This window comes from Artemia franciscana, chromosome 18, assembly GCF_032884065.1.
Source record: "Artemia franciscana chromosome 18, ASM3288406v1, whole genome shotgun sequence".
NCBI classification, from domain to species: Eukaryota; Metazoa; Arthropoda; class Branchiopoda; order Anostraca; family Artemiidae; genus Artemia; species Artemia franciscana.
The window spans coordinates 20,557,592-20,572,206 of record NC_088880.1 but is presented as its reverse complement, the minus strand read 5'-3'; the positions used below and the strand labels follow the sequence as shown (position 1 = coordinate 20,572,206).

At 35.5% G+C, this 14,615-nt stretch overlaps 1 protein-coding gene across 4 annotated transcripts in view; it reads left to right on the top strand.

Annotated features, from left to right (window-relative positions):
• The window catches only part of LOC136038736 (uncharacterized), a 54,625-nt gene that overhangs the window by 2,121 nt on the left and 37,889 nt on the right, over positions 1-14,615 (top strand). For all 4 annotated transcript variants that reach the window (XM_065722097.1, XM_065722096.1, XM_065722095.1 and 1 more), the window contains exons 2-4: positions 2,475-2,619; positions 8,156-8,269; positions 9,435-10,395. In XM_065722097.1, coding sequence (XP_065578169.1) covers positions 8,157-8,269; positions 9,435-10,395 — 1,074 coding nt within the window. In that variant the 5' untranslated portion in view covers positions 2,475-2,619; position 8,156. The remainder of the gene's footprint in view (positions 1-2,474; positions 2,620-8,155; positions 8,270-9,434; positions 10,396-14,615) is intronic.

Below are 14,615 nucleotides of genomic sequence, written 5' to 3'. Positions count from 1 at the left end.
AACATATGAACTATCATTAGGGTACTTTTGTAATCCAGCTTTAAATCCCGACTGACCAAACAAAACATCTGAAAACACATCATCAATAACTAATCTATTTCCCTCATAATTTTTCAATTGATCACAGGACCCTGACATGACCTGAGTGCAAACAGAAATTGATAAAGAGTATAAGCAGAGACAAAAAAAGAAAAAAAAGTGAAGACCATAAATGAGAAACATAACAAAACAATAAAGTAGGGAATTGCAAGCGAAAAATGGTTGAAAGAAAAAAAGAGTGAGAACATGACACTGCACAAACTGACATGAGAAAAGCAGTAATTAAGCTGATGATCCTTCACCAATAAGATCCTTTGCACTTCGTGTTTTCCTGATATTTGGACCCTGTTTGACAAAAATCATTCCATCGATTGACCATACGTTCTTTGAACCAAGTTTGTTTCAAGCCAAATCAAGCAAGTGTTTGCGCTTTCTCGTTAAGTACTCCGACACAGATATACCAGTTTTTGCTAGTTTTGATTTTACCATGAACACCGTTTTTGCAGCATCCAGATTACAAAACACAACACAAACGGGAGACACGTTAGAATTGTTGGAGACTGGATTGAATGGATTCTGGAACTGACGAACGCTTAAAGGATGTGCCAATTTGCAATATCCGGTAGTCCCATTTTTTCCCCAATAACCTGTTTCAACACTCCTGTTACAACACATCTCAACACTGGCTCATTGTGCTTGCTTTAAACCACTAAAAATAAGCGTATCCATTATCGTTTTCTGTTCCATATCATCAAGTTTTAGTTCAATCACTTTGATTCTGTCTTCCAGAGATGCAATTTGCTTTTTGAGCCCAGGTAACATTTTTTCAAAAGCACTGAACTTTGCCGAGTATATATGATATTTATTGATCTGGTAAAGACTTCATAGATCATTCTTTGGGCTAAGGGGCTTTAAAACGATAGAAAACAATAAATTTTGTCAGCTTGAAATTTCTTCTAATGATTCCTTGGGGAAAAGGTTGTTAGTTGAGAGCAATGAGATCATTAGGTGACCAATAATGGGTTTAAAAGTTTTTTTGCTCTTAATTTGAAATTTTGCATCCATCAGTTTGTTTGACAAGGGGGCCGTAATATACAAAAGTAAAATCAAATAAATGTTGGTTCACCCAAAAAGGAGGCTTAAGATCAGGCCCACTTATTTTTCTTCTAAGGGTTAAAGCCACAAGCTCCCATGGAAATGAGACTGAAAAGGGGCGAAATGTGTTAATTTCTTTAGTCAAATAGACAATTTATCTGCTAGTCCTTGTAAAATGGAACTCTATTTTTCCTGAACAGCTTGGGACTTGTATCTAAACAACTTTTGTATGGAAGTGGTGGTCTTAAAAACCTATTGATCCAATAGGAAACTGTAATTTCCTGTGCCCTTTTGAAGAATCAAGAGTGATTGGAGGCCAACTAGCCTCTTCGTCGTGTCTTTTTTGTTACGCCGCCATCCATCGTAATACTGGATCAAAATTCCTAGATAGACATTTTTTCGAAATTGTTGAAAGGTCTAATAAATATCGCTATGGGTATGAATGATCCCCAACCTCTGGGGCAAATGCTGTAAAACAAGCAAATTGCCAGTTTTTCATGCATAGTTTTTTTTTTTTATAGAAAATAAGGGGACATGCTTGGATTTTGGGTGCTCGATTGGCTTAAAACTTTCAGGGACCATTCCCTTGATCAGGAAGGACACAGCTAACTCAGGAGAAGGGTGCCAAGGGGAACACGGATCAAACTTTTCTTTGTCCCTCATCAGCTTGAAAATCACAGCCATAAATGGTTAGACCAAGTGGAAATTTGTACCTCATTACCACTCTGACCCCCTTCTCCACCCTCTAATAGTGCCCTCCTCTGAATTGTGAAAAATTATTTTTTTATATCTTCATTAAAGGAAAAATATTGTCCCCTCCTTCTTCATGTTTTTGATTAGTGCTGCTATCCATGTCTATCTCGACTGCTTTGCTATTAGTTCATAGGTAGCGTTCTTATTTTAATATTTTCAAGTACAATTTGAAAATGGCTTTTGCTTATTTATATACATTAGTTCTTTTTGGTCATCTTTATGGAGGGAGGAAGATTCTTTTGCTGTCCTAGGTTGTTGCCTGTTTTAGATTATTTCATAGTCCTCTTCTCTAGTCCTTTTCATTGTTTAAAATGTTGTTGGTTATTTTGTTACAAGGACTGAAATATGCCTTTTTTGCCAAGTGGGTTTCACTATTTTTTATTTATTTATATTGTTGTTTCAATTGTAGTTACTATAATTGACGAATTTTTATAAATTTAAGTTACTATTGATTTTTCCTGATGCATTGTTGAGATAAAAGTGGCTGAAGTAGGACATGGAGAATAACATTTTTTTTTCAATCTGTATCATTCTTTGCAGAAGTTTTGATTTTATTTGTTGGATAACTAATAAAGTTTTATTTTCAGATTATTTGGAAGAGAAAGACTTCTAGACCTGAAAGCAAAGTTAATGAAGTCTGAAGAATCATTTGTAAATTTTCTTCCTATCGTGTCAACTATGAAGAAGAACCAAGATCAATTGAATAAGTCAAAAGAGTTTTGAGTTTTTTAGGTATGTTTTTGGATTTCTCAGTTCAATAAAAAAATAAGTATGATTTGTTCTTTATGAATATCTTATATCTATCAAAGTAGGGTCAAAATTAAACACGGTGTAAGAAAATTTTGAGGAATGAATTTATTGTTACAATAAATAATTTTAGTATCTAATAGACTAGGAAGTGAGCAACCTAAAAATCCCTTACACCCATGGTTTTAACTTTTTAGAAGACGTCTTGCATAGGTCCGAAATAGGGTGACATTTTCTGAAAATGAAGTAACACTAGTAGTCTTGCCTCTAGAGAAAATGCTTCTTTTGACACACTGTTACTTTGTTTCAAATGCGTACATTGGCGTGTTTACGCTGTGTATTTTGTTATTTTCAGTAACCCAATTTTTTCAGGTAAGTTGGAGAATGAAAGTAGTTTCATCAGAATGAAACTATGGTTTTCAGCGGGGATTTTGTTTTAATTGGGTTAATGCCTTGATATAGAACATACAGTGTAGTGGGATCTCGGAGTATTTTGGACAACACCTTCATCTACAAGATGCCATCTAGAGTTGGTAATAATATATTGCACCCGGAATGACTTCACTTGTAGATGAAAAAACTTAAACTTTTTTGCATACTGATTAATGGTCTGCATTCCGTAGGTACTGATCTCCCGATTCAATGCCTTTGGCCAGGAGTGCAATGCGTGGTTCTCTTGGCCGGGAGCTCTTGGAAACACGATTTTCCCGGTCCCTATTTTCCCTAGAAGAAAGGTGACCCACAAAATGATAATGAGTATACCTAATGAGACTCTGGCAGGGAAAGTAGATGAATCAATCCTTTATCTTTGTTGATTGGATAAAACACTTCATAACCTGTGCATGCCCACAAGAACAGAATCCCAGTTTTAAGATCCTTGACAATAATGAATCCATGTGCCAATTGAGACAATACAGCCGGCAAAATAAAATCTCACTGCCATCGTAACCATTCCACAATACATTTTCTACAAGCTGCAGTCATTGGAACAGGCTTAAGTTTTTCCAATCAAGCTTCAGTACAACAGCGTGATTTTGAACTACTACTTCTAATACTACTAACAAAGCACTGCAGCACAAACCCACGAGAAGACAAAAGAAACGCGCACACTCCTTCTCCAATCCAGTTTATTCAAAGCCTTACCCCCCTTACTTGGAATTCAAATTTCCCTTACCACCGCTTCTCACCCCGTTCGGGGACGACCCTTCTTATTGTTTAGCCCAGAAGGAGGGCCAAAAAGCACCATCTTTGACAACCCGGAATCATTCATTTTTAAAACGCCGCCTTGCCATCCTAACTTTTCATCATTACAGCCCTAGAATATGGGGTTGAACCATATTTTTGTCCTGCTTATTTTTTAATATACGGTTGATAAAACGAGCAGACTGTCCTTTGGCGATTCCTGTGGAGAATATCTAATAACTATTTCCCATCTTTTTGAAGCACCGACGTTTTTGTACCATACTTGACCACTGTCATTGCTGTAACCTCGCATATTCTAATCTTGGGTTTAAAGACCTCTCTTCCTATTCTTCTAAAATTTTGTGTAACTGTGAAGAAACGTACTGCGCCTTCACTGCACGCACCATCTTTACTTGTAATTAATTTAAAATTGTTTTCCACGAAACAAGTTTTCAAAGAAAAGTAGAGAGCTCCATTAAGCCAAAAATTGGCAGAAATTAAGTCAAATAATCTTCCAAGCGTAAAACTACCATAAATCATTCTTATCAATAAATGAATGAAACTCAAAATGAACATGAATTACAATAAATAGCTGAGTCAAACCGAAAATGAACAAAAATTAACATGAGTAGGACTGATAACCCCCATGGCTTCTCAAGACCAGAACATAACTTGAGCTTTACTGAAAAAATCAACAAAAACAAATGACCGTGGATTGTCAGTTTAATCGACATATACTGATATTTATTCCTTAAAATTTTAATAAAATTTATTTATTAAAGTAAAAAATTTAAAACATTTAAAACCTGTTTTGTTTTCAGTAAAGCGCAAATTATGGTTTTGAGAAGGTTTGGGAGCTATCAGAAATACTCCTGTTAATTTTTGCTCGTTTTGAGTTTGACTCCCCTATTTATTTTAATTTCTGCTCTTTTTGAGTTTTATTTTTTTGTTGATAGTCATTTGCGGTGGCTTTACGCTTGGAATATTATTTGACTTTATTTCTGCGCATTTTTGGCATAATAGAGCTTTCTCTGAAAAACTTGTCTGAAAATTGAAAAATTTTGAATTAATTTCTATTCGTTTTTTATTGACAGTCTTTTTCATTGAATTTTTTTAAATTTCTTTTCACTTTTTTTTCTAGGAATCCATATTTCGGCTTGCTATGTTTATGTTGGAGAAACTTTTTCAACAATTTTTAATCCTGACAAAAAAGCATTTTTTAATCTAATTTTATAACTCCTGAAGTTCACCTGAAAGATAAAACTTATATCATTCCCAAAAGGTTCTATCTATGCTCTTTGACAACCTGGATACACTTACACTCTTTATATTTAAATTGTAAGAGCATAAGTAGTAATAGTAGTAGCCACAAAACTTACAACTGAATACCCCCAGATTTAGTTTAAAGCAACATTTAGCTTTAATGCATAATAAGCCAGTTGCATAATTGTGAGGGGTTGACATGCCCAGTTGCTGGACCGTTCTACTAAGCTGAACAAAATGGCTGTCTCAAAATTTTGACTGGATGCCTTTGGGAAATCAATGGGCTTGAGAGAAGGGCTGGTTGCCCTCTGATCTCTTTTTACTCTTAAAAAGGGCGCCAGAACTTTTAATTGTGAATCAAATTAGCTCATTTAAAAGTTTCAAATGCCCTTTTGAAAACCTGCATGCATACAGTTTGTTCGTTTAATCGAAACTCCTCCTAAACGTTCCCTAAAATTTTCACCTTAATACCCTTACCCTTAACGTCATTAGTTATAGTAACTGCAGTGGTAGTATTAAAATTATACACTTTGTGCCATCCAGGTAGTTCAAAATCCCCCGCTTCTTACTCTTAAAGCTTAATATAATTTGTTCTTCAGATATTGCTTTGTCCCCTTTTTGAAAGTCTATATGCTCATAGTCTGTTTTGATTTAGTTCAACATTTGCCCAAATATTCCTTAAAATCTTCACCTTAACACCCTTAGCCTGCGCAGTAGCAATAGTTGTAGCAGCATTAGTAGCTTTATGCACATAGCACCTTTAGTTTCTTCAACATCCCCTTCAACACATGCTGGAAGTTTCAGCTTAATACCATCAACTATTCCTGAAGCATTTCTGATGCGTCCACTTGATAACCTGTATGGGCATAGGGTGTTTTGGATTAGTTCCATTCAGTTTCTATATATCCCAAATTTTTCACCTTAATATCCTTAGTTTTAATAGCAGTAGTAGTAGTAGTAGCAGTAGAATTAATGGTAGCAGAATAAGCTTTAGCGGCAGAGTTAGTAATAAAAGTAGTAATAGTAGTATGAGTAGAACCAGTAACATTAGGATGCAAATGTTTCTTTTGATTAGCTCAACATCTTTCACAATAAGCGCTGTAAGTTTCAACTTCACACACCAAACTGTTCGTAAGGAGTTGCTCTTACACTTTTTTGACAACCTGCATACAAACGGCGTGTTGTGATTCATTTCACATTTCCCACTCAAAATTACTTGAAAATGTTACCTTCATACCCTTATGCATATTTGTAAAAGTAGTCAAAGTAGTATTGATATATTTGGTAATAGTATTGAAATTCGGAAGTACTACTAGCAGCACTAGTATTAATATTTTGTCTTTTGGTCAGTAGAACATCCCTTTCATGAAATCTTGGAAGTTTCAACTGAATACAATGAGCCATCATTATGATGTAGCTGATATATCCTTATGATAACCTGTATGTTTATATACTTCTTGAAATTTTCATCTCAATGCTCTTAGCCTTACAAGTCGTTGTAATAGAAGTAGTAGTAGTTGTAGCAGCATTATATGTAGCAGTAACAGTAGTATTAGTAGTAGTGTGCACACATATTGCCTTTTGGTGAGATGATCTTCCCCTTTAAGCACTCTCTGAAAGTTCGAACTTAATATCCAAATAAATTCTTGATGTACGCTATTTTGAAAATGTGCATGCACATAGCGTCTTCTGAGTTAGTTTAAATTTCCCCTCAATACTGTGTATGGAGTAGTGTGGCAGTAGTAGTAGCGGTAGTTGTAGTAGTATTAGTATCATGTAAATATTCCCTTGTTGATCATCTCCCTTATCATTTCCTGAGTTTTCCAAATTAATTTACTCAGTTATTCCTGTTTTACACTCTTTTGACAATCCGTATCGACACATCGTGCTTTTACTTTGTTCAGCGCTTCCCTCAACATTCTCTGAAGGGCTCAACTGAATGCCCTTCGTCTTCTTGGAAATTAAAGTTCAAACATGTATACCTTTCCCTATAACATATTCTACGCGTAAACACTGAACGAATTGCGTAACTTACAGTCCTTGTTCTGAGGACTGTGGGGAGGCCAACATCCCTGAAGAACAAATTTCTGGACCTTTCAATGATGCTGAACAAAATAGCTCTCTTAAAATTACGATTGGATATGTTTTTGGGAATAATTGGTTTGTGGGGGCTGATTGTTCTCAGTTCACTTTTGACTCGTAAAAAGGGCACTAAAACTTCCAACTTTCAGTCAAATGAGCTTCATCCGATCCAAAGTTTATATGACCACCCGTTCCATAAGAACGTTATATGCCCCGGCGCATAACTTAAAACCCTTGCCCATGGGCTGTGTCCACTCTAAAGACATTGTTATACGATTTTGGACTATTGGTAACAAAATGACTATCTCACAATTTCAATTGAATGCGTTTCGGGAAAAGAGGATGTCACGGAGGGGGAAGGGAGGCTAGTTGCTCCCCATCATTTTTGGCTCTTAAAAGGAAACTACAGCTGTATATTTCCAATCAAATGAGCCGCTTCTAAAGTTCACAGGACCAACCAACCCTTCCATAAAACCTTATATGCCCCTGGGGCATAACTTAAATCCTTAGCCCCAGACTCTGGAGGATTTTGTCATCCCCAGCCTTATTATCTTATATTTATACTATTTTTCAGCAAGTGGTTATCTCAAAACTTCTATTGGATGTAATTGTAATGCAATGGATGTAATTTTGGACGTTCTCTATCTAACGGTGATGATCTAGTTTAGTCTCAGGATAAATATTTTTTTTTCACAACGAACGCTACTGCTGAATGGCGCCTCAAATACTTCTTCTTCAGTGTGCAGAAAGCAACCAGATGGCGTTATTTTTAGGCTAAACTTACCATTGTGAAAGAGTAAAACCGAATATAATTCCATTCTTCCTGGGATGTTGAATAAAATAATAATAATAACAATAATAATAATAAAAAAAACACGATGAGCTGTGATAGCTTTCATATCTTGTTATCGTGGTAAAAAAGCTATTCGGAAAATTCTTTTTATTCCCTCTTTTGTTTCTAAGTCCTTTAAGTCAATAATATCTTATTTTTCAGAATGTCGCTGAGAGCTAAATTATCCCGTAAAAATAACAGTAACATACAGAGTGAAAAGATAGTAAATGTTGATACTGATGACGATGACGATTTTGCAGATTTCTGTTTGAAAAGGTAAGTTGAGCCAATTTCAAGGCTCCAGCTGCTGGTTTGCATATTTTTTGGGTCTAAGATCTAATATCTTCTGATTAAGTGCAAAAATTTTGTCAATGTACGGCCATAGTTCTATTTTATTTTTTCTATTTATTTTCATAAAATAACAATAACAAAAACAATATCCCAAAGGGCTCATTATATTACAACGCCATATATTCTTCAGTATATTAAAAACAAAAATTCATCTTTCAAAAGCTTATTATATAAAAAAAATCACCTTTAAAAGACGCAGAACTATTATTATTATTATTATTATTTAAGAATTAACGACGCTTCTTGACTACTATGGTCCCTGCGTCGGCCCTGCAGTGCATTCCTGTAGCGTGATTCGATCTCTGGGTCCCGTATTACCAAGCTAAGACACAAAACTATTTTAAATTCAGAGAGACAATTTGAATTGATTTGCCGAGGAGATTTTTACAAATAATAAAAGAAAACTCAAGGGGATTCCAATAAAATGAACTGTTTCTTATAATCGTATGAAAAACAAACGTTGAAATTATAATTCATCATATTTTACCCATTTAATCTCTGACTAAAATTTTTGACTTATGAGGTTTAGTAATTTTGTTGCAGAGTAATTTGTTTCTTATTTATTTATATTTTTTTTTTGCTGTCAAAGGTCTGTAAATCCTTATTGATAAGAGATTGAAGTTAGAAACTCTTCAGGCATGGAAAGCGCGAATGGAGGATTCTCTCACTTTTTAAAAGTTATGCCATTTTCTTTTTTCCTCTCTACATTTTTTTTTAACTTTTCTTAACTAGTACTTCAATTTTCGTCCTGTCTATTTATTTTTTTTAGTGAGATTAATGCTGCTAATTTTTATTATACTAGCCATTTTAATTCTCCAACCCCTTTTGTTAAAATCCTAGTCACTTTGACACATAGCTCTTACAAATCAAAAGGGAACTCGTACTGACGTTGAAAAAACCTGACACGTCATTACTTTTTGTAAACTAAGGGAGGTTTGCTTTCTTGGTAACTAATTGCAATATGTAGGGCGTTGTGGCCAATGGTGCTCGGTTTTACGATATGCTTTTTTGAATTGTTGAACATTTTAGTAACATTAGATGGTGAACTTGAAAAAAAAAGTTGAAAATTAAGTAGCTTTGATGTTTCTAGGTACACTCAGTCATCTAGTTTTCCTACAACAAGATCTCCGAGAACCCTTGAATTAAAGAAGTCTCGGAGTGATTATTCTCTTCGGAAAAAGCAGAAGAATGTAAAAGACATTGAAGTTATTGAAATTCCAGACGAAGAGAAATGCATTCAGACTGATGCAAAACTTTCCCAATCCGCACGTGTTCTCCTAAAGAAATGTGATGTTCTGTTAAATAACGATGTAAAGCGATGTTTCCAGTGTCATCGAAGCTATACAACTAGTGAAGCTGATCACGCCGCAACATGTGAAGCGGTAAATAGAAACTTATCTAGACTTAAAGTAAGGGAAATTCTACATATTGACGAAGTTTCACCTGAAATTTGTAATCTGAAGTTGAAAGCAATATCTGGAGAGCAATCTGCTGCTTGTAAAACATCCCAAAGTGAAAGAGAAACTGCAAGATCTTCCGAAGACAAAGAACAGCCCGCTAGTGCCTTAGAAGCTAAAATCATACAAAACGCTTCTGAGTGTATTGAAGGTGCCCCAGAGTTGCCAAAAAAGTTGTCTAAACCGAGAGAAACAACGGTTTTTCAAGAAGTAGAGAGTCTGCATAGTGCTTCATCTTTTACTTCGCCGTCCTTAAATGGTCTTCACAAAGAAGAAAAAGAAAAGAGTGACGCAAATAAAAGCGGAGAAAAAGATCTCTCTGATAATGAGTTTATTCTTCGTGTCACTCCCGATAATAGTAACGAACGTATTTCCTCATCGGTTTCTCCTGTGGAAGCTAGTAATGTACTTGATGAATTACCCTGTCCTATTTGCTGCAAGAGTGGATTATCGGGCCAGAAAAGATTGAAGCATATTCGTACTTGTGCAGCTAAGCGAGCGATGAGTGTTAGAGAAATGAATGCTGCGATTGAGCTTCAGAAGAAACAAGCTGAGGAGAGATTTTTGGCTGGATTGCCGGTTGTTCCTAAGCGGGTAAGACATATTGAACCAAGTTACAAGAGTAGCTAAAGCGGGGAATGCTTATTTGCTTTTCTGCATTCTTTCAAATGCTTCTATTGACTTTCGATGTTCAATCCTAAATAATTCTTTCCATTTTCAATTTGGACAGGATTTTATTTTCCTGCTTTTTTGTTCGATTTAGTTTTCTTAAAAACAGACATTTTTTCTTAGAGTAGGCAGCGCTAACTTAGAATGTCATTTCCAAAGTACAAAATTCTACGCCGTAAAGCCTGTGTCGGAAAATTTCCCGCCGTTGAAAATTTCCCCCCAGAAAATTCTCCCCAAATGTGAAATTGAGTAGCCCAAGTAAAGTAAGACAAGTATAAAGAGCGAACAAAAGCGTATAATTGTTCATTATCCATTATCAAAGAGCCCGGTAGAATATTGTGTAGGCTGGAGGAAGGGGGAGGGGAATGCCGGATGCCTAAAAGAGCTCTTTTTAATGCCCGTATTGTCTAAATCTCCATGAGCCTTCAGGTAAAATAGGAAGGGGTATGGAAAGGAGGATAGGTAGTGATCTCTCATCTCTCTTGATTTGGACTAAGCATGGATATGGGTGCTGCGGGGTAATATCTCCCTTCCTATTGCAGAAAAATGTCTCTAACATCTATTTAAAGCTTCATTTGACTAAACTAATTCTACCTACTTTAACTAAACAATTCTATTTGGAGCTTTGTTTTCAGTAATTTTAAATGGTAAAATTTCTTTTTCCCTATTTAAATGGAATGTTTCAATGTCTTCAAACATGTATATGCAATGTATTTAAGCATCAATGAACCTTATTGTAGAGGTCGTGATGACTTCGGTAGAGCAGTAGATTAAAAGTTACACAGAACGTCAATCCATGTGAACAAAAATGTCCCTCTCCGTCCACCCAAAATTCATTATTAAAAATACTATAAAGAATTAATTCAACAAAATTACAATTCATTGAAAATCATTACTAAGCATTCAAATTTTTTCCTAGGTAAGAGCGAATAAGCGAATAAATGCTTGTTTCAAATAAGGAGTTCTGTTCATCTTAAGTTTCCTAGATTCTGACTAGCTTCTGAACTCCATGTTGTTTAAATTGAATGAAAAAACAGAAGAAATACGCCACTTTAAAAATACTTAAGACCTTATTTGGAACAAGGAGTTCTGTTAATTTTGAATTTGCCTGATTCATATTTAGTTCAACTCCAAATTGATTTACATAAAATATAATAATGTCACAATGCTAGGCAGGTTTTACAGGTAAGAGGGATTCCGCCCCTCTTATTTCGATGGCTGGAAACACATAGAGTCTTTCGGTTTACTTCTGCTCCCTCTCTTTATTTGGAATTTGAGGTCCAATACTTTACTCAGCTACGCCTGTCGTTTCCAGAGAATACCTTTATCATAATCTTAATATTTTGGCCTATGGAAGGATCCCCATAAGCTTCTAGCTGATATGACGACAAAGACCAAACATGACCACCTTTTCTGCTATTCAACGAACAGTAACAGGTTCTATGACATGAAAGTAAAGAGCAACATTTAACCCTAAAACTAGAAGAACTTATTACGTATATGATGGGGCCGCCTCTTCCTCAAGCCTCCTCCTTTCATGGCCCTAGAAACTTCGGATAATGATAATTCAATCTGAATAGTTCTAGTCTAAATTGAGAGTCCGGAAATGAGCCCCAAATTTTTGCGCTGATCAGTTTGAGGCTTACAGCCGTAACTCCTTGGGTCAAGGGGGCTAAAAAAAAGCCGAATTTTAATATGCCTATCACTGTGTTCAACTAGTATTGCTTCTAAGGTAGCTAAACAAAACTGCTTGTTTTCTTATTCCCTTTGTTGCATTGTCCCTCTCAATTTTTCAGTGTCTGTTTTCGGTATTTCTTGTATTACTTCTCCACAAGCAAAATTTATTACTTCTTACTGTGTCATTTTGGCAAGATTTTATAGGAAAGCACTTAATATACTCTTATACGCATAGGAGTGTTATACGGTACTAAGAATTGATTTAAAAAAAAAAAAAAAAAAAAAAAAAAAAAAAAAAAAAAAAAAAAAAAAAAACGCCCCCAAAAGTATTTTAATTAGCGAATAGTAAATATTTTTTTTGGGACTCAATTTGGAAACTTCATTAAGACGATATATTCAAGGTTATGCTCCATATTCAGACGCATATGGGAACGCCGAAAATTCTGAACATTTTGTACACTGAATGATTGGTTCATTAACTTGAAACTGGCAGTTTTTCTTCGTTTAGAATTTTCTCCGTCTTTGCTTTACTGACTATCCATTTGCCTTCTGAACCGTTCTTATTCAAGCCGGCTATTTTCTTAGTATCACCTGGTGCAAATAACTAGTGCTTTCAAAATTTTGCCTATCTCATTTTCTTTCCATTTTCAATCAAATGGTATGCCACATTGTAGTAGTCCAATGGCTAGCTTTTGGTATGCGAACGGGGTCTAATTTTTCTAGACTTAAACGCTTTTTGCGCTTTGAGGCTTATACATACCCTATAAGATTAACGTCAATATGTTGAAAATATATTTGTTATGTTTTTTCGCCCTTTTGGGACAGTTTGTTGTATATTGAAGTCCCATGGGCCCATGGTGCTTGCAATACTTGTTTCAAGCAGGTCATTTATCAAAACTTCTTCCTTCTATTTTCCACTCTTTCGGCAAATTCACTTGTGCTTTAATGTACCTTTGGCTTAGGGTACATGCCCTGTAATTTTAAAGCTAATCAAATACAAAGGACTTTTTGTGCACTCACGCCTTTTTTGCAACTTTTGTTGTGCGTTGAAGTACCAAAAACGCGTTTGAAAATGTACTTAGTGCACTTGCGCTCTTTTGTAAAACGAATTTGTGCTTTGAGGTTCCTGTAGCCAAAGCACATGCTCACTTAGTTCCAAGCTAATCAGAAAATCCGTTTTTGTTTCAATAATCAAAAATATGAAAAAAAAAATGTTTTATGTTTTGGGGCGTTACCCTTTCGATTGTGTGGATCATTTCCTTCCCGGAAGTGTATTTTTTGGACCTTTCGATCACTCGTAAGTTCAAAGGCTATGTCAAAATTTAAACTTGATGCTATGGATGTCACTTTTGGCCCTTCTCAATTACATTAGAATTATCTAAGCTCGATGAAAAGAGTCTCCTCCCAATTTTCTACAAACATCCTCATATACGATGGGAAAACCTATTGCTCTTTAATTTGTCAACACTCCTACGTTGACTCTGACTAGACCGAAGTATATCACCACTGACGAATTAACTCAATGGAGGAATTAATTAAGCCCTCATACTACTGACTGTAGGCCAACAGGTATCGTGTACGTACTCAGGAGCTTCTTTGTAGGGAGTGTCCATCTAATCAGCAACAAAGATGTATGGAGAAATTATAGGGGATTATAGAAAAATGGTAAAATATTGAGATTGATCTCTTCTATCTTGAGCTTCTCTCATCCATTTGCATCCTAGTATGTTTTTATCCCTATATCTTGATAGGTGTATGAAGCCAAAGGCTCAGTCAATTATACCTTCTAAGGTTCTGATCGTTGTAGGACCGAGAAATCTACTCCTCTCGAAAGTTATGAATACCCAGCTAGATCATTTTAAAGTAATTTTGTATTTAATCCATAACGCAGATGCGTTTTGTTGGAAAACATATTTTATATCATTGAATCCCTGCAATTAGAATAAAAAGATATGATAGCCTTTTTCCTTTTCTTTACTTAGATTCATCCCCCTTGAATGCAGAAAATAAAGCTTATAGACAGACGATTTTTGCTGGCTGGTGCTCTGTAGTAAAGTAGATTAAGTCAGTTGTTATATATTTTACAAGCAATAGCTCGGTGCGATCACCAATGGAGGATAAACGAAACTTTTCATTTTTGGTCTGCCGCTTTTTTAAGTGGTTTCAAGCTCTTCAGAAATCTCCGAAAATTTGTTTTGGCAATGTTTCACTACGAAGTGTTTCACTCACTAAGAGTGCAGGTAGGGAGTCATTACAGAGAGGGACTGTAAACGTTCGATTAAGGGTTTTTGACCTTGAATGTTATAACGGTATCCTTTTTGGATATCCAAAAACGGTATCCAGCCTTACCACTCCGGAAATGGCAACAAAAATGCAATTTTTGGGTGCCATATATCACTTGAGGGTGGGGATATCTAGACGAATTAATAAAAAGCACGTTGATGTGGGCGTTACTGTAAAAAGAAACC